This window comes from Chlorocebus sabaeus, chromosome 11 (assembly GCF_047675955.1).
Source record: "Chlorocebus sabaeus isolate Y175 chromosome 11, mChlSab1.0.hap1, whole genome shotgun sequence".
NCBI lineage: Eukaryota > Metazoa > Chordata > Mammalia > Primates > Cercopithecidae > Chlorocebus > Chlorocebus sabaeus.
The window spans coordinates 101,455,705-101,476,578 of NC_132914.1; the positions used below are offsets into that span (position 1 = coordinate 101,455,705).

Consider the following 20,874-nt stretch of genomic DNA (forward strand, 5'->3'; position numbering starts at 1 on the left):
TTTAAGAGAGAATGGAGGGGAGAAGTTCGAGGACTGAGCTTTAGCACTTCAATATTAAGTGCCAGGAAAATTGAGGAGGAACAAGCAAAGGAGACTGAGGAGGGGCATCCAGCACAATAGGAGAAAATCTAGGTTAGTGTGGTACCCTGGAAGCGAATCATTCTAAGGAGGAGATTATGAAACATGGGTCATATGCCATGGATAGGCCAAGTAAGATGAGGACTGGGAATTAATTATTATTGGGTAGAAAAGAGATGCCCTCCCCCAGGCACGGTGGCTCATGCCTGTAATCCCAGCACTTTGGGAGGCCTAGACGGGTGGATCACCTGAGGTCAGGAGTTTGAGACCAGCCTGGCCAACATGGTGAAACCCCGTCTCTACCAAAAATATAAAAACTTAGCCCAGTGTGGTGGCACACACCTGTAATCCCAGCTACTCAGGAGGCTGAGACAGGAGAATTGCTTGAACCCGGGAGGCGGAGGTTGCAGTGAGCTGAGAGTGTGCCACTGCACTCCAGCCTGGGCAAGAGTAAGACTCCATCTCAAAAAAAAAAAAAAAAAGAGAAAAAAGAAAAGAAAAGAGATGCCTTCCCTTTTGACGCTCTTTAAACAAATCATGTTTAATTAAATTAAAACTAAATGGCCAGGCACGGTGGCTCACGCCTGTGATCCCAGCACTTTGGCAGGCCAAGGCAGGCAGATCACCTAATGTCTGGAGTTCGAGACCAGCCTGGCCAACGTGGTGAAACCCTGTCTCTACCAAAATACAAAAAAGTAGCCGGGTGTGGTGGCGTGCACCTATAGTCCCAGCTACTCAGGAGGCTGAGGCAGGAGAACTGCTTGAACCTGGGAGGTGGAGGTTGCAATGAGCCAAGATGACGCCAGTGCACTCCAGCCTTGGTGACAGAGTGAGACTCGATCTCAAAAAAAAAAATTTCCCAGAGAAACATTCTTTTCATGTATAGGAACTAGTGGAGTGCAATGTCATAGTAATAAGAGAGGTCAGTGGTTAAGAGCAGAGGCTTGGAAATCAGGAAACCCGGATTTCAGTATCAAGCTGTGTGATCCTGTACAATTAATCCCCCGAGCATCAGGATTCTCCTCTGTAAAACAGGAATAATAAGAGACCCTTCTAAATGTGGCTCTTGCAGGAATAACATGAGATGAGCATACTTTTATGCCAGTAAAGGACTTAGCAGGATGCCTGACTCATCTTAAGTACCCAACAAATTGTTGGCTATTATATGTATGATAGGATGACAAAGGTAGGCACATGACTCTCAGATACTTTTGCCTAGGTATTTAAAAAAACAGGAAAGCCATCATTTTAGTTAAATATATGTACTAAATAGAGAAAAAGACATGACAGCCACAGCTGGAATTTTGATGATAAAATGGTAATTTCAACAAACTGAATAGCATATTTTTAAAAAGATCTCTGAAACAGTCATTCCAATGAAACCAAGGAATTGTAGACCTGGCTTGCAGAGGGAGAGAACTTTGCTTTTAAAGGGTTCTGGCTTAGTTGCATTAGTTACTAGAGACAACAACCACTTGGAAGAAGTTGTTATTAGGATTTACTTTAGGGCCAGGCACAGTGGCTCACACCTGTAATCCGAGCACTTTGGGAGACTGAGGCGGGTGGATCACCTGAGGTCAGGAGTTCGAGACTAGACTGACCAACATGGTGAAACCCTTTTTCTACTAAATACAAAAAATTAGCCAGGCATGGTGGCTGATGCCTGTAATCCCAGCTACTTGGGAGGCTGAGGCAGGAGAATCACTTGAACCCGGGAGGCAGAGGTTACAGTGAGTCAAGATCGTGCCATTATACTCTAGCTTGGGCAACAAGAGCGAAACTCCATCTCCCCCCGCAAAAAAAGAAAAAAGAGATTTACTTTAGCTTTATGCAATGTCTATTATTAAAAGCCTTTGGTTCAGTTTTATTTGTTTTCTGTGTTTAAGCAAATAAACACCCAGTGTTTTCTAAGAGCATTTTGACTCTGGGCTTCTCTCCAGAGAAGCAGGATACAAGCTTGTCCACAAACCCAAATCAAAACAAAGGGCCCACACCATTGCCACGCATCTGGTGACCGGACAAGTTCACTAAATCTCAGCTGGGGTGGAAGTTCCTTGAGACCAGGGAATTTGAGTTAGTCATCTTGTAACCCTAGAACAAAGCCAGGCATAAGGTGGATGCTTACCATATGTTAGTTAATTGAAAGAACGAAAAACAGAGCACTGCACTGATTGAGAACAGTGACTGTGCACCTGATGTGCTGCAATGGGTTTTGGTGTTAAAAAATCACTCTCATTCATTAGTAGTAGGAGTTCAAATGGGAACTCCAGATAAGCAATTTTGGCAATGTGTAACGAAAGCCTTAAAACTGTAAACACAAAGATGTTCCCTGCAGCCTTATCCATAATTTTTTAAAATAAAAAACAAACTAAACATCTAATAATAGATTACATAATCATCCAGTAGCTCTATTGGATGGACTATTACATTATTATAATTATTCAAATTAATGTTTCCCTGCTTCTTCCCTGCTTTCCTTCAATACTGAATTCCTATAATGGCTCAGGCACTATTCAAGGAGGTGGGGGAGGCCACCTGGCCCAAGCTGAAGGCCAAGGGCATTTGGGATACAAGAAAATAATGCAAATGTGCTATTTTGGCAGCGTTTACATGGGCAGGGTGTCGTGGGGAGGCTGGCGGAGGGAGTGGGAGCAGGTGACAGAGAATATAGGGTAAGTTAGAAGGCTCTCAGTGCTGGTAAAAATAAAATAGAGTAAAGTAAAGGGTGGGGGTAGAGTTGAGGGTGCCATGACCAGATTTCTTTTTAAATAGGATGGTCTTTTTGCTGTGAACTTAAGATTGCTCTAAAAAATAAAGTGTATTAAAAAAAAAAAAAAACTACGATGTTCAGTGTATGCTTCATCTACGGTCAAAGAGGCAAAGGCTGAAGTGAGAGTGGAAGCCAGGTGGTTATCTGGGAGGCTTACAAGACTATGTAATAGTATGGAAAATACTAGTATTAAGTGAAATGCTGGATGCCAAACTATGCATTGAGGTGAAAAACTTCAAAGAAATAGTAAACACAGCAAAAGTAGTTTGTTTGAAGGATAAATTTTTTAAAATTATTTTTTGTAGAAACGGGGTTACCCTACATTGCCCAGGATGGTCTCGAACTCCTGGGCTCAAGCTATCGATTCTCCCACCTCGGCCTCCCAAAGTGCACAAGCGTAAGCCACCACGCCCGGCCGAAGGATAAGATTTTGGGTAGTGCGCTTTCTCTTTTCTCTTTTCCATTTCTGCATTTTCCAATTTATCTTTAGCAACCGATCTTTCCTGTTTTAAAAAAATTCACGACCTTGAAGATACATGGGCTGTTACTTCGGGGATGTCACCGAGCGCCCCGCCCACCGCGCGCCCCGCCCACGGCGTTCTCCGGCCCGCGGCCGGCAGGGGGCGCGCGGCCTCCGCCAGGCGTCCTTCGTCCCCGTCAGTTCCCACAGGGCCTTGTGCGATATGGGCTGCACCGAGGGCAAGGCGGTGGCGGTAGCCGCCCCACCGGAGCTGCACACCAAAGGCAAGAACGGTGGTGGCCGCCGTACGTCAGGTACGACCAAGGGCGAAGGCCTGGTCCCAGGTCGGTGGGCCGAAGCGGGCCTTCCGGCCGGGGTTGGGGATAAAATGCCCCGGAGCCCTGGCCTTGAAGCCTCTCACTGGAGTCAGTGACGGACCGCACGCCACGCTGGAGACCCCCGAAACGCTCCCCCGGGTCACCGCGGGAGACGGAGGCCGGCGGCCGGCTGAGGGCTGCCCCGCCCGCTGGCTGTGAGAGAGGTGGGAGGCGGAAGGAGGAGTGGGCCCGCCGCTAGGACCTACCCGGAAACCTGTCGGAAACCGAACCGAGAGGCAGCGACCCGCCTGATTTCGCTCAGGGGCAGTGAGGGTGTCCTCTTCCTACATGCACCGTGTTTCCAAAGAAACGTTACGGGGGAAGCGCCCAAACCGCCAGCCGAGTCCGGGGGTGCCCTTTCACCTCTCCAGAAGCCCCCGGCCCACTCCCAGCATCCTCCTCCATGGAGAATCTTGTCCCACACGCCTTCCCTGCCCCCTTTCTCCATCCCCTTGAATTTTGGGCACATTTGCCCCACGATCGTCCTGCTTTATCCTTTCACTTGTTCTTCAAGACAGAAAGCTCCCAGTCTCTTCTCCGTTGTCCGGATAATGCCAATAATGGCTAGTGGTTACTAAGCACTGACATGAGAGGGGCCTTTGGTGGACGTGGGTAATAATCTCGGTTCATCTTTCCAGCCATACTGAGGGATTTATCATAAACCCCATTATACAGAAAAAGAAACTGAGAAGCAAAGAGGTTATAAAACTTACCCAAAGCACACAACTAGTAAGTGGAAGAGCTAGGATACAAGTTGAGGCCATCTGACTCCAAAGCCCTGGCCATCATCATATTGCCGCCTCCACCTTTTCTATAGCCTTGAGAAAGTGAGTCTCCAAAAAGTGCCTTGCCCAATGGCTGGAATTATTAAATGCTGTAGGATCTGTCTCTTTCAAGGGCTTACAATTTGGTTACAAGGCAGCATATGGTGGAGGGCTAAGAGTAGTGGTAAAAACAGCCAAGTGGGGATGGCAGCTTCCATAGATGAGGCACGATTTGGCAGAGGTGTCTGAAGGAAGAACATTCTTGTTAGGGGAAGCAGCCAATGAGACCATGCCAGAGATAGGAGAGCCTGCATATCCTCCTGGAGTTGAGGACTTGGATTGCGGGAAGGGAAGAATAAAGGAACAGGGTAGGAGCAAGGTCAGGCAAGGTCAAGGTCAGGCAGCTAATTTGTGGCCATTAGTACAATGAAGGAGTTTGAGCAGGTGCATCCCAAATTGACCTTTCATGTACCGTCCTCAGGATCTTCTTGATATCTATGTCCTGCCATTTATTTACTGTTTTTCATTAGCTACATTCTTTTTGTGTTGGTAAAACAACACAAAAATTTACCATCTTAACAATTTTTTTTTTTTTGAGACGGAGTTTTACTCTTGTTGCCCAGGCTGGAGTGCAATAGTGCTATCTTGGCTCACCTCAACCTCCACCTCCCATTCTCCTGCCTCAGCCTCCCAAGTAGCTGGGATTACAGGCATGCACCACCATGCCTGGCTAATTTTGTATTTTTAATAGAGACAAGTTTTTGCCATGTTGGTCAGGCTGGTCTTGAACTCCCAACTGCAGGTCATCCGCCTGCCTCGGCCTCCCAAAGTGCTGGGATTACAGGCATAAGCCACCGAGCCCGGCCCATCTTAACCATTTTTAAGTGTACAGTTCATCGGTATTAAGTATATTCACATTGTTGTGAAGCAGATCCCCTGAACTTTTTCATCTTGCAAATCTGAAACTCCATGCCAACTTGGTAACTTCTCATTTGCTGTTTCCCCCAGCCCCTGGTATCCATTCTACTTTCTATTTCTGCGAAATCTGGCTACTTTAGATTGCTTATATAAGTTGGTATCATACAGTGTCTGTCTTTTTGTGACTGGCTTATGTCACTTAGCATACTGTCTTCAAGTTTCATCTATGTTGTAGCATGCAACAGGATTTCCTTACTTTTTAAGGCTGAGTAATATTCCATTGTGTTTGTGTATATATATATATACACACACACACATATATATACACACATACACAATGGAATATATATATACACACACCACTTTTTTATCATCCCCCGAGATGGAGTCTTGCTGTGTCGCCCAGGCTGGAGTGCCATGGCATGATCTTGGCTCACCACAATCTCTGCCTCCTCCCTCAGCCTCCCGAGTAGCTGGGATAACAGGTGCCCACCACCACGCCTGGCTAATCTTTGTATTTTTAGTAGAGACCGGGTTTCACCATGTTGGCCAGGCTGGTCTTGAACTCCTGACCTTGTGATTCGTCCGCCTCAGCCTCCCAAAGTGCTGGGATTACAGGCTTGAGCCACCGCGCCCGGCCTGAACTATTTTATACAGAAAAGCTTACTCATTATAATACAACTTGCTAAATTTTTACAAACGAAATATATGCATGCAGCCCACACTCAGCTGAGGAAATAAATGTTTCTAGCACCCCGGGAGCCCCTCTAATGTCTCTTATCCACATGCCAAGGGCAACCACTACTCTGATATCTAACAGCATAGAAGAATTTCACCTATTTACATTTACTTTTTGAAACTTAAATTTAGGCATATTTTAAGCATTAATCTATGAAAGCACTGCTTTATTCTAGATATTTTTCTTTTTCTTTATTCTAGATATTTTTCTTTTTCTTTATTCTAGATATTTTTCTTTTTCTTTCTTTCTTTTTTTTTTTTTTGAAATAGGGTCTTGCTCTGTTGCCCAGGCTGGAGTGCAATGGCCCAATCATGGCTCATTGCAGCCTCAACCTCCTGGGCTTAAACAATCCTCCCACCTCAGCCTCCTGTGTGGTAAAGTGTGCCACCAAGCCCAGCTAATTTTTTTATTTTCTGTAGAGATGAGGTCTTGCCGTGTTGCCCAGGCTAGTCTCAAACTTCTGGGCTTAAGCGATCTTCCCACCTTGGCCTCCCAGAGTGCTGGGATTACAGGTGTGAGCCACTGTGCCCAGTACACATATATATATGTGTACTATATATACACATACACATATACATAATTATGACGATTATTTTTCTAGAGATGGGGTCTCACTCTGTTGCCCAGGCTAGAGTGCAGTGGCATGAATCATAGCTCACTGCAACTTTGAACTGCTGGGCTCAAGTAATCCTCCTGCCCCAGCCTCCTGAGTAGCTAGGATTATAGGGACACACCACCATGCCTAGCTCAATTTTTAAATTTTTTGTAGAGATGGATCTCACTAAACAATAGCCCAGTCTGATCTCAAACACCTGGCCTCAAGTGATCCTCCTGCCTCAACCTCCCAAAGTATACCATGCCAGGCCCATATTATACATAACTATGACATTAAAAATGTTCTTTTGTGTGTCATCTATAAACACTCTAGCCACCTTCCTTAAGTACCATATGATCTCTAAGTTCCTTCTCAAATTAAACTCTGTGGTTAGGTTTCAAGAAACTAATTTTGCTTGAATGACTCTTCAACCAAGCATCTATTATTTATCAGGCACTGGGAACTCAGGGATAAACAAGACCTCATCTCAGTCCTTGAACATAGAGTCTCATGGAGAAGAATGGCATAGAAAATGCAGTGTCATAATGTGTAATCATAAAAGTAGATGGGTACACACTTCAGGAGAATGGCAGAGGGAGTTAACATCTTGGCATTTAGCATTTAGTATTTCTTCTGTGACACACATTCCATTCTATTTTAATGAGCTTGCAAACATTTTTCCTTCTGGATGTTTGAGGAGCACGAATGTGTCTTGTTCACTATCTTATCTTCCGCAGTCCTTGGCATACTGCCCTACAAATCAGTAAATGTGTTTATATGACTCATATGGCAAAGGGCAATTTTTTAAATAAGTGAGGAATCTTCCAAAAGCCAATGCTATTAACATTGACCAGCTTCTCTAGTAAGGAGAGGAGATAGTATTTTTTCAAAGTGTGGTCCTAAGACCACCTGCAAGAGAATTAATTACATGCTGGAGATGTGTAGATTAAAAACTCATTTTCCTGTTCTCCATTTCAGACCTACTAAATCAGCTTCAGGGTGTTGGGCCAGGAAGCTTCATTTTTGGTGTCTCAAGTGACTATTTGAACCAAGGCCTGAGAACACTGCAGTGAGGTGTTTAGGCCAGCATCAGATCACCTATTTCTGGGCAAAGGTGCCTATCCTTAGCAATGGGGTTGAGTCTGGGGTGGAGGTGCCTACTGCAGATCATTGAGGCTGATAAGGGTGAGTCAGACGCCCCAAGAAGAAATTGAAAGCTTTGCAGTGGAAGCAAAGATCGTGACTGACTTGCAGTCATGCAGTCTGCAGTCAGAAGTTAGTATTACACGATGTGCTAGATAATTGTAGTGTAATCTTGCCTTTTGTTGGTTTTAACCAGGTAAATTAAAGTCATTACTCATTATTTGGATTTTCAAACTTGAATGTTTACTTCTTTGTATTAATGTGTACTGAGTATTTAAAGTTTTTTAATTAGCTTTTTTTAAAGTGTATTTTAGGCCAGGTGTGGTAGATCATGCCTGTAATCCCAGCACTTTGGGAGGCCAAGGCGGGTGAATCATTTGAGGTCAGGAGTTCGAGACCAGTCTGGCCAACATGGTAAAACCCCATCTCTACTAAAAAAAATACAAAATTAGTTGGGTGTGGTGGCACACGCCTGTAATCCCTGCTACTCAGAAGGCTGAGGCAGGAGAATTGCTTGAATCTAGGAGGCAGAGGTTCGCCATTGCACTGCAGCCTGGGTGATGAGAGCAAAACTCTGTCTATAAAAAAAAAAAAAAGGGTATTTTAGATTTACAGTTGGATTAAATTCTTGAAAGAACTTGCAAGAAGGAATTAATCTGTTAATGCCTTTTCTTTACCTTCATAAAACATCAGGGAATATTTCATGAATATTCCTTATATCCTACTTTCTAGCTCTGAGCATTACTTTGCTGGTAGAAACTAGTCTACATGTATATAACTATAAATGACTATCACAAATTACTCTTTGGTGTTAAAAACAAACTATCTGGCTGGGTGTGGTGGCTCATGCCTGTATTCCTAGCACTTTGGGAGGCCCAGGTGGGAGGATCGCTTGACACGAGGAATTCAAGACCAGCCTGGGCAACAAAGTGAGCCTCAGTATTTGCAAAAACAAATAGCTGAGCATGGCGGCGTGCGCCTGTTAGTCACACCTACTCAGGAGGTTAAGGTGGGAGGATCGCATGAGCATGGGAGATCGAGGCTGCAGTGAGCCATGATTAGGCTCCTGCACTCCAGCCTGGGTGACAGACGGAGACCCTGTCTCAAAAAAAAAAAACAGTAACAAAACTACCTGTTGGGTTTTTTGTTTGGTTGGTTTTTTTTTTTTTGGTTTGTTTTGTTTTTTGTTTTGTTTTGTTTTGTTTTTTTTAAGACAGAGTTTCACTCTTGTTGCCCAGGCTGGAGTGCATTGGTGTGATCTTGGCTCACTGCAACCTCTATCTCCCGAGTTCAAGCGATTCTCCTGCCTCAGCCTCCCAAGTAGCTAGGATTACAGGCATGCGCCACCACGCCCAGCTAATTTTGTTTTTTTTTTGTTTGTTTGTTGAGACAGAGTCTCACTTTGTCACCCAGGCTGGAGTGCAGTGGCTGGATCTCAGCTCACTGCAAGCTCCGCCTCCCGGGTTCACGCCATTCTCCTGCCTCAACCTCCCGAGTAGCTGGGACTACAGACGCCCGCCACCTCGCCCAGCTAGGTTTTTGTATTTTTTAGTAGAGACGGGGTTTCACCGTGTTAGCCAGGATGGTCTCAATCTCCTGACCTTGTGATCCGCCCGTCTCAGCCTCCCAAAGTGCTGGGATTACAGGCTTGAGCCACCGCGCCCGGCCTAATTTTGTATTTTTTGTAGAGACAGGGGTTTCTCCATGTTGGTCAGGTTGGTCTTGAACTCCTGACCTCAGGTGATCTGCCCACCTCAGCCTCCAAAAGTGCTGGGATTATAGGCATGAGGCACTGCACCTGGCTACCTGTTGGTTTTAGTGGTAGTGCAGTGGTTTTCAGCTTTCAACATTCAAGTATGCTCCCAACTTTGACAAATACAGAAAAGTTATTTTTGCCACAATTTAGTGTGTTTATGGAAGAAACTTCAGATGACAGTGTCTGTTAGATGAAAAACTGAGCTGGGCAGGTGGTGGGAAGTTGTATAGACCCAGAAATAACTTGTTATGGGAAGAATTAAGAGGCCACAATTAATGGGTCAAAAATTAAAACTCTACAGGGACAGGCATGTCATATAAATGAGTGAACCAGGCAGGTAGTAAACAACAGGGCGTGGTGGGGACTGGGGTGCACTGAGGAGAGAATGCCGTACTGATGGGGCAACTTCTACTGAACTTCCCTTTCTTTGGGTGGGAAAATGAGTGTAGTGTTGCCAGACCTGCTTTTTTTCAAGAGAAACTACAAATCTCTATTTATTATTTTTGTGACTTTCCCAGTTTGTGAATGTCAGCAGTAATGCAATTAAGCAAAATACTGAGGGTCAAACAAGATGTGATTGCAGGTAAATATGGTCTGTGATTGCAGGTAAATATGGTCTGTGAATGTGTAGAATAATGTCAAGCTGGCTCATATTTAAAAAATGAGAAAAAGATGGTGTCTTTTGAATGTATAGAAGTGGAGTGGCTAGGACAGAAAACAGTTTTTCTTAGACAGTAACACACTGCAGAGAAGTGTCTGAGTGAACAGTGTAAATGACAACTGTCAAAGTATGGTTTTCAAAACGTTAAAAACATGATCTTTTACGGAAAAAGAACATGTATCAAAACTTATTAATTAAACCAATAAATGAAAGAACCAATAAAATGGTAAAGCTAATTTAAAGGCAAATTCAAAGACTAGGGACATATAATCAAAGAAATGGTTAATTGAATTTGCTAGTACAGTAGTTACAAAGCTGGTTAACGTCCCACAGAGCAGTAAAACTAACTTTTGGGCCAGGTGCAGTGGCTCACGCCTGTAATCCCAGCACTTTGGGAGACTGAGGCAGGCAGATCACTTGAGGTCAGGAGTTCGAGAACAGCCTGGCCAACATGGTGAAACCTCATCTCTACTAAAAGTATAAAAATTAGCCAGGTGGTGGGATGCACATGTAATCCCAGCTACTCAGGAAGCTGAGGCAGGAGAATCGCTTGAACCTGAGAGGCAGAGTTGCAGTGAGTCGAGATTGCCGCTGCTGCGCTCCAGCCTGGGCAAAATAGTGCGACTCTATCTCAAAAAAAAAAAAAAAAAAAAAAAGAAAAAGAAAAGAAAAACAACTAACTTTGGGGATTATTGAGCAGAAATGTACAAGTTCACATGAAACTTCAGTGTCTAGGCTCTAATAAAATAGTAAATAGGAAAGTCAAGTACAGATACACTCTCTTAAGAAAATTAAATGATCCTTGGGTGGGCTTGTTAAATATGGTACAGTATGACATTGAAAGGGCGTTTAGTCAACTTCCTTTATTTCCAAGTTTGGACATTTTTCTTAAGATTGTGGTTGTTACAGTGTAACTATGGCTGCCTTGAGATTATTGCTCACTTATATAGTAGTATTTTAAGCTGATTCATCCCTCAAATGTGCTGCCAAAATTCTACTTTTTCAAGTATGTGCAGCAGCTTTTCTCAAGTATGTGCATTTAAACTTCTAAAAATTTAAACTTTTAAAAATGTTTAAAACAACTGTGAGCAAATGGAAGGCTTTGTGTGACCTCTGTGTGGGTCAATGATTGTTTCATGGACTGCTTTATCACAAAGATTCGTTTAGAAATGGGCACAAGGCTCTTGGTCATCAAATTCGTTTTAGGTTTAGAGAAGTAATCTTACCTCTTGGAGCCAGAGCTAGATTTCACTCCTTTATGTGTAGAGTGAGATCAAGGAAGAAGGGGAATAGAAGGAATGTAACTTAGCAAACAACTCCCCACCCCAAGTTAGGTTTGTCAGAAATATAACTTTGAATTACCGTTGTTGGGAGAGCAAGGAGCATGGTTTCGCTGTACCATTCCTTTCACAGCATTCCATGGGATCTTTCTAGATATGCTGGACTGGTAAAAATCCTCAGGATTTGGCCAGGCTGATGTGGGTAGAGAGGGCGTGTCCAGTTAAAGCAGAATAAAAGGAAAGCTAAACCGGGATATGACCCTTGATCGAACACTGGGAAAAAGTGGTAAAAGCCGTTAAATCATTCACTGAGAGGCAGCTGAAGGTGGGGACTGGTGAGGAGGGAGCATGAACTGCTGCATCTTGCAGCTGGCTTTGGGCTCCAGTGGCTGGTGCAGACTTGCTAAGGAGTGTTAATGGTGTTTATTAAAACAAGAACAAAGGCAACTTAGTTACTCTGGCCCTGGGTGTGGGCAGAGTAGTGTGGGAAGGGGAGAGGGCAGATTGCAAAGGGAATATATGTGAGGTTGTTTCTTTTTGCATAAGCACTGATGCATAATCATCCGCACTGGATTAGTCAAAGCTGTAACTCTTGATGAAATTTCCTTTAAGGATGAAGGACATTTGACAAGTTTAGGTCTCCTTTTAAGCTTGTGGCACAAGTTGTTTTTCCCTGTCCCCTGACCTTGCCAGGCTCCCTCACTCATCTGTTGAGGAATGCTTGTTCTCTTTTACCTAGAATATCCTTCCCTCTCTTTGCTGGGCAAACTCTCCTCATGCATCAAGACCCAGTTCAAATGACAGTTTTGTAATTCCCCAAGTAGAGATCGTTTTGCCCTTTCTGGACATGTGTGGCCCTTCTCATTTTTTTCATAGGACATATAGTGTATTGTGTAGCATTATACCAGACTGAGCTCCTAGGGGTAAGGATGTTGTGTTTGTTTGTTTGTTTGTTTGTTTATTTATTTATTTATTTATTTATTTGAGATGGAGTCTTGCTCCGTCACCCAGGCTGGAGTGCAGTGGCACCATCTCGGTTCACTGCAACCTCTGCCTCCCAGATTCAAGCAATTCTTCTGCCTCAGCCTCCTGAGTAGCTGAGATTACAGGCAGCCACCACACCCAGCTAATTTTTGTATTTTTAGTAGAGACGGGGTTTCACCATGTTGGCCAGGCTGGTCTCAAACTCCTGACTTTGTGATCTGCCCACCTTGGACTCCCAAAGTGCTGGGATTACAGGCATGAGCCACCGCGCCTGGCAGATGTCTTGTTTAGATTTGAATTTCCTGTTTGGGATAGTTCATAGCACATAGTAGATGCTCAGTAAATGTTCAAATATAGTTGCATCAAGTTATTCCCTCCTGATTTTCTCCCCCACTGTTTGATCAACCCAGGAATCTCTCTCCCCCTTGGAAACTTCTTTTATCTACCTCACTTGCCCCTGATTCATTGGAATCCCACAAATGGGACATCTCGGGCAGGGAAAATTGCCATTGTTATGAAGGTGAGAGAATGGAGTTTTTTTTTTTTTTTTTTTTTTGAGACGGAGTCTCACTCTGTTGCCCCAGTTGGAGTGCAGTGGCGCAGTCTTGGCTCACTGCAAGCTCCACCTCCCTGTTCACACCATTCTCCTGACAGCCTCCCGAGTAGCTGGGACTACAGGTGCCCATCACCACGCCCAGCTAATTTTTTATATTTTTTAGTGGAGATGGGGTTTCACCATGTTAGCCAGGATGGTCTCGATTTCCTGACCTCGTGATCCACCCGCCTCGGCCTCCCAAAGTGCTGGGATTACAGGTGTGAGCCACTGCGCCCAGCCAAGAATGGAGATTTTTTACAGGGTATTTCCAGCGTCCCATATGGAACACTGTATTTCCCAGTAATACAGTTTTTTTGAAAGAGGGGATAACACCAAAGTAGTCTTGTTAATTAGATAATATTTATTCATTTAATACTAACCATCTTCCATATGTTAGGCATTGTTGTAGGTGCTGGGATCTGTGAGTATATATGCCCATATGGAGTTGTTTTCTAGAGTAATGTAGAACTTCTGAGAGCTTTAACGAAAAGGAGTAACATTTACTGAATGCTCATTATGATCCAGGTACTGTGCTGAGTGCTTTATATGTATTAACACGTTTAATCCCTGCAACAGGCAAATGAGGAAAGTGAGGCCCAGAGAGGTAGCAAGCATACACCTGTTAAGTAGTGGAGCCAGGATTCTCATGCTGGAAGCTAATGTACTTAACCTACTACTACTGCCTCGCTTAATAGAATGATTGGGCACGTCTAATGAAAACCTTAGTGATATGGTTTGGCTCTGTGTCCCCACTGAAATCTCACCTTGAATTGTCATAATCCTCAAGTGTCAAGGGCAGGACCAGGTGGAGATAACTGAATCATGGGGGCGGTTTCTGCCATGCCTGTTCTCGTAATAGTGAGTTCTCATGAGATATAATGGTTTTATAAGGGGCTTCCCCCTTTGCTCAGCACTCATTCTCTCTCCTGCTGCCATGTGAAGAGGTGCCTTCTGCCATGACTATAAGTTTCCTGAGGCCTCCCCAGCCATGCAGAACTATGAATCAATTAAACCTCTTTTTTTTTTTTTTTTTTTATAAATTACCTAGTCTCAGGTATGTCCTTATAGCAGCGTGAGAATGGATGCTGGATTTCTCTATCCCTTCATAAGACCTGAACATAAAGCATTGTTTCCCATGAAAATAAGCAGTTGAATTAAAATCAAACTTTTTAGTGGATTACCAGTATCTGGAAACAATAGAAAAAGGGGCTTATGTGGGACACGGTGTCTCACACCTGTAATCCCAGCCCTTTGGGAGGCCAAGGCTGGCGGGTCACCTGAGGTCGGGAGTTCAAGATCAGCCTGACCGACATAGAGAAACCCCATCTCTGCTAAAAATACAAAAAATTAGCCGGGCATGTGGTGGGCACCTGTAATCCCAGCTACTCAGGGGGCTGAGGCAGGAGGATCACTTGAACCCTGGAGGGAGAGGTTGCAGTGAGTCGAGATTACGCCATTGCATACCAGCCTGGGCAACAACAGTGAAACTCTTGTCTCAAAAAAAAAAAAAAAAAAGAGAGAAAAAGAAAAAGGAGCTTATTCAGAACAGTTTAACCTTGTATTTAGGGACAGGTAGACCAAAAATCATTATAGGAATGCTGACGACAGCCAAAAATGTCCAGCTTAGGTCGTAGATGCTGAATGCTGTGGGCTTACTGACCCTTACCTATGAAGCACTGTAGAATACCTTTATCACTTCATTTCCATAAGTTCAGTCATGTCCCTGGAACATAATCTTGAAGCAGAAGAGCCTGATATAATAACAATTTAGCCTCTAAAGTTGATCCCCAATGGAAGATGATCTTTACAGAGATCTCCTATTATATTTCAGGCTACTTATTTAGATTATGGCTCCACAAGTCATTTGAAGCAAAGTGGAAAGAGTGAAGAGAACAGAATTCTAGTTTCTGTTATATCCTTAAATAGCTGTGTGATTTTAAATAAATTCCAAAGCACTATGTGCCTTAGTTCCCTCATTTGCAAAATAAAGTGAATGGATGAATATTAAGTCCTCTCAAACTGTAAAATTCTGTAGGTCTGTCTCCCATAAAATTAAAATTAGGCCCATAAATGCATAGAAGATGTAATAATTCCAAATAAAAATACCTAGCATTTTTGGATTCCACAATACGAAAGGTAATTTCACATGTATTATCTAAGACGTGTCTTTTTTTCCTGTCTTGGCTCCTGGAATGCATGCCTGAATGACTACTAAGGTTTTAAGCCATTCACTTTACTTTATATGGTAAGTCAGTAGCTCAAGATCGTAAGGAATAACTTGCTTTAAAGTAATAAATATATTAAGACCCAAAATACTGTCAATTGTATTTGGGAAAGATTTGGATAGAAGAATTTGCTACATTCAAGTACATTTCTGGAACCAGTTCTCTGAAAGCAGTGATCCTTAAATTCATGTCCTCCTCTTATGTATAGGATCTCTAGTGCAGTCTTGTCTTTTATAACAACTGCTGAGTAATGACTATATCTAGTAGGATATCTTTTTAATTTAATTTTTAAAATTGGTATACAAATAAAATAGACTTTTTGGTGTCCTCTTAATTTTTTATTATTTATTTTAATTTATTTCTTTTTGGAGAGAGGGTCTTGCTCTGTCACCCAGGCTGGAGGGCAGTGGTGTGATTATAGCTCACAGCAGCTTCAAACTCCTGGGCTCAGGTGATCGTCCTGCTTGAGCCTCCTGAGTAACTATGACCACAGGCGAGTGGTGCCATGCCTTTGTTTTTATTTTTGTAGAAATGAAGTCTGTTATGATAGCCAGGCGGCTGGTCTCAAACTCCTGGCATCAAGCCATCCTCCCTCCTGGGCCTCCCAAAGTGCTGTGATTATGGGTGTGAGCCACCGTGTCTGGCCTTTGGTGTTCATTTTATGAATTTTGACACATATATACACGATCGGGATACATAACAGTTCCATTACCCCACAAAATTTCCCCAATGCTATCCCTTTGTGGTTACAGCCTCCCCAGTTGATTAGGATACAACTGTATTCCAATCTCTGGAACCACTGATGTGTTCTCCATCAATATAGTTTTGTCTTTTCAGGAATGCCATATAAATGGAATCACAAAATAATGTAACATTGAGATTGACTTTTTCACACAGCATAATACTTTTGAGATTCATCTAATTCGTCTAATGTGTATCTATAGTTTACTTCATTTTATTACTGAGTTGTATTACATTATACAAATATACCATAATATTTTTGTCCTTTCATTCATTGAATGATATTTGAATTTTTTCCATTTTTTAGTGATTATAGAGTTGCTATAAACATTGGTGTAGGTATATACGTTTTTTAAAAGTTGATACATAAAGTTGAGTACAGTGGCTCACGCCTGTAATTCCAGCACTTTGGGAGGCCGAGGGGGGTCTCCCAGCCTGAGGTCAGGAATTTGAGACCAGCCTAACCAACATGGAGAAACCCCGTCTCTACTAAAAATACAAAATTAGGTGGACCTGGTGTTGCATGCCTGTAATCCCAGCTACTTGGGAGGCTGAGGCAGGAGAATCGCCTGAACCTGGGAGGTGGAGGTTGCAGTGAACCAATCCACTGAGGGCTCAGCGGATTGGTTTGATCAGGCATGTCATTCACGAAGCCCCTGAAAAATCTGGCCCTCCCACCCTAGCCTTTTAATATGCAAATACAGGGCGCCATGATGTTTCACATAGTGGGGATATATGGGAGTGACCATGTTGCCAGGCACATGTGGGGGCAAGGTCAAGAAGAAGAGGGTGGGAGTCACCAAGTGTGGGTGGACCTAGTTTCTAATGGCCTGCATTTGCATATCAAAGGTTGCCTGCCTGCTCTTTCCTGCTGGAGAAACGTTTCTGGAGCTGCTTTAAAAGAAAAAAAAAAAACTTCCCAAAGACCCCTTTTCTTGTCTCTCTGCCTAAAATAATTTCTTAACTCCTCTAACATTCTCCCCTTTGAGAAAGGACTGATACACCTGGATGCCTCCATCCCCTCATAAGACCTGAACATAAAGCATTATTTCCCATGAAAATAAGTAGTTGAATTAAAATCAAACTTTTTAGTGGATTACCAGTATCTGGTAATGTCACCCTAACTGCTGTTAGGGGGTTTTGGGCAACAACTCTTTCTGGCTACTTCCTGTTGAAAAGGGGTGTCAAATGGGGAACAGCAGCTAGGGCCCCTCCTGGGGTCGATTCAAGGGTCCTCAGAAGAATGGTGTGTTCATGCATGGTTCAGTTTGCAGCACCAATTGGAGTTGGATTGCTTCTAGGCAAGAGGAAACAATCTGAGTTATAGTATTGAGTATACAGGGTTCAAATATTAATATAAGACATAGAAGCAACAGAGGGCTTAATAAAGGGGTTAACCAGTTCCATAAAGAAGACTGGAATTCGTTAAAGAGGGATTGTAGCCACCCGGGGCTGAAGCCTGCATTTTCCCTCAGCCTGTCAATAATTTTGATTTGATCTTTAAGTACCTGTAACCCTATTGCAAATAGCAGAGTGAGTATAGCAATTCCCATCAGTGTAGTATAATAAATAATTTTCATCTAAAATTTTACTTGCCAAGATATAGAATTTCTCTCTGGGGGGTCTATGAAGTTCCTTGGTTTTATTTTCCCAAACAAAGAAACCTCTGGGGTATGGGCACCCTACTTACTTTCATTACCTGGCAGAATTTGCAGGATAGTTGCCCAGAACTAGCATATTGATCCAGATTTTTACGTTACCCATCCCTTTTTGTTTCTTCCAAGCTGCAGGAAATCACCACTTGATCCACAGGAATAAGCAGGGTTAGTTTAAAATGTAGGCAAAAAGCATAAAAACAATTAATGAGACTAGGTTTTTTTTTGTTTGTTTTTGTTTTTGTTTTTGTTTTAAAGATGGAGTCTCGCTCTGTCGCCCAGGCTAGAGTGCAGTGGTGCAATCTGGGCTCACTGCAAGCTCCGCCTCCTGGGTTCACACCATTCTTCTGCCTCAGCCTCCCAAGTAGCTGGGACTACAGGCGCCTGCCACCATGCCCGGCTAACTTTTTATATTTTTAGTAGAGACAGGACTTCACTGTGTTAGCCAGGATGGTCTCAATTTCCTGACCTCGTGATCCGCCCACCTCGGCCACCCAAAGTGCTAGGATTACAGGCGTGAGCCACCGCACCTGGCCAAGACTAGGATTTAATGACAAATATATGATAAACTTTGGTGAACAATTTCTCTCTCCAGTCCTTATTTTTGGTAAAAACAAATTATTATAGGACTGTGTGTGTTGTTCATAGAATAAACTTTAGTCTTATACTTGGCCTGATTATTTGCATAAAGTGCAGCAAGAATGGTTATTTCTGCGTAGGACTTTTGGATTGGTTTGATGAAACACTATTCCACAAGGAATTTCAGATAAGACTTTTAAAGCCAAGCCCAGCCATGGGATTGTATCCTCAAATATCTGTAAGTTCGGTGATCCTCTCCTCTTTGACGTCCCAAGATAAACTTGGAGCTCCTGGTCTATTAGAAAGTGACATTCTTAGGCTGGGCACGGTGGCTCACACTTATAATCCCAACACTTTGGGAGGCTGAGGTGGGCAGATCACAGGTGAAGAAATCAAGATTATCCTGGCCAACATGGTGAAACCCGTCTCTACTAAAAATACAAAAATTAGCTGGGTGTGGTGGTGCACACCTGTAATCCCAGCTACTTGGGAGACTGAGGGAGGAGAATTGCTTGAACCTGGGAGGTGGAGATTGCAGTGAGCCGAGATTGAGCCACTGCACTCCAGCCTGGGTGACAGAGTAAGACCCTGCCTCAAAAATCAAAAAAAGACAGTTAGGAACCCTGTGCCGGGACTGGGTAGACATGACATGAGGCCAGTTCTCCCAAAGGGCTTTTATTGGCTTTGCATGTCAAGCTTGATTCCTTAAAGAGAAACTCACCTTTCAGCCAAAGCCTTGGTCATGTTAGAAATAAATTTTCGGGCTGGGCGTGGTGACTCACACTTGTAATCACAGCACTTCGGGAGGCCGAGGTGGGCGGATCATGAGGTCAGGAGATTGAGACCATCCTGGCTAAAACTGTGAAACCCCTGTCTCTACTAAAAATACAAAAAATTAGCCAGGCCTGGTGGCGGGCATTTGTAGTCCCAGCTACTTGGGAGGCTGAGGCAGGAGAATGGTGTGAACCTGGGAGGCGGAGCTTGCAGTGAGCTGAGATGGTGCCACTGCACTCCAGCCTGGGTGACAGAGCAAGACTCCATCTCAAAAAAAAAAAAAAAAAATAGGAAAGAAATTTTCAGAACTGCAAATAGCACTCGAATATGAATTTACTCAGCAAGGTAACTTTACTTTTCTGCAGAAAGGCTGCTTCTAAGAAGCCTGATTGTCACGAGAGCATACCAAACAAAGAAAAGCAGAGGTTTTTATCCCTGATACATTGGGTCCTTACTGCTGTGTCCTACCTCCATTGGCTGGAGCTGGACCACACAATCTAGACTGATCCTGATTAGCTAAAAACTTAAAACTTTCCTAAATAGGTAAACACACAATAGAGAACAAAGAAAGGAAGGGGATTGTTTACAAACTAGGAGAGTATAACATTTCCAAGTAAGGAAGAGATGTAGGCTGTAAGCCAGGAATACCTGGGCATTTTTGGGCATGTCTGAGCAGCTTATAAGCCAGAACAAATAACTTGGTTAAAGTTCAAGGACATAGAATGTTCTTATTCCCTTACTAGATTTAACAGCTACACAGGGCTTAACAGTTATTAGCAAAAAGCAAGGAAACTTGAAGGAAGTTAGTTTTTAAAATAAACTTTTATTTCTAACACTTATTATTTATTCTTTAACAAAAAGGGAAACTTCGAAGAGGAACTTTCTGCTTTTCACAGTAAAATAACCAGTTTTTCCAATTGTCCTGTTGACAAAGAAAAATGGATTTTTGTTTCACTGATGCAAACAATTATATTGCCATAAGTTAAGAGTGCTCACAGAAAGTTTCTGAATTCTAGAGGAACCAGACAGAGAAAAATAAAAATGCTCCAAATCTTGTTCACAGGAGTATACTTTACTCATTTTTTTTTTTCTGGATGGAGTTTCGCTCTTGATGCCTAGGCTGGAGTGCAATGGCGCAATCCTAGCTCACTGCAACCTCCGCTTCCCAGGATCAAGCGATTCTCCTGCCTCAGCCTCCTGAGTAGCTGAGATTACATGTGCCAGCCACCATGCCTGGCTAATTTTTGTATTTTTAGTAGATATGGGGTTTCGCCATGTTGGCCAGGCTGGTCTTGAACTCCTGACCTCAGGTGATCTGCCTGCCTTAGCTTCCCAAAGTGCTGGGATTACAGGCATGAGCCACTGTACCTGGCCACCTTACTCAATTATTTAAGGCTGTAAATATTTCAAAATAAGTTTCCTTAACTCTGAAAGTCAAAACAAGGATCAGCAATATTTCAAGCAAAAGTCAAAAAGGTTGCTTTAACTTTCTGAGTGCAGTCCATTTAGTTAACTCTTATTCTGCTTGATATTTGTGAACATGTCAGTTCTTTATGAGTCCCATACATTCTTCTTCTATTTCAATATTACAATCTTCAAAGCTATTAAAAACCTGTGTTTGAGAACACCTGTTAAGGTCCTTAATATAGCTTGATTATAAACTGTCATTGAGAAGGAACAAAGCAAGACAATTGTCTGTCAATGACAAAGTTTGCAGGATTTACAGTTTAAAACATGGCTGTAAACTACCTATTTGCATTTTGATGACACTTGCATTTTA

General features: G+C 43.1%; 1 protein-coding gene across 1 annotated transcript in view; it reads left to right on the forward strand.

Moving 5' to 3' along the window:
• The first annotated feature begins 3,475 nt into the window (after positions 1 to 3,475).
• The window catches only part of LOC119618168 (thioredoxin reductase 1, cytoplasmic-like), a 39,756-nt gene continuing 22,357 nt past the window's right edge, over positions 3,476 to 20,874 (forward strand). Inside the window, exon 1 of the mRNA XM_037996610.2 lies at positions 3,476 to 3,622. Within this exon, the coding sequence (XP_037852538.1) occupies positions 3,532 to 3,622 (91 nt within the window). The 5' untranslated portion in view covers positions 3,476 to 3,531. The remainder of the gene's footprint in view (positions 3,623 to 20,874) is intronic.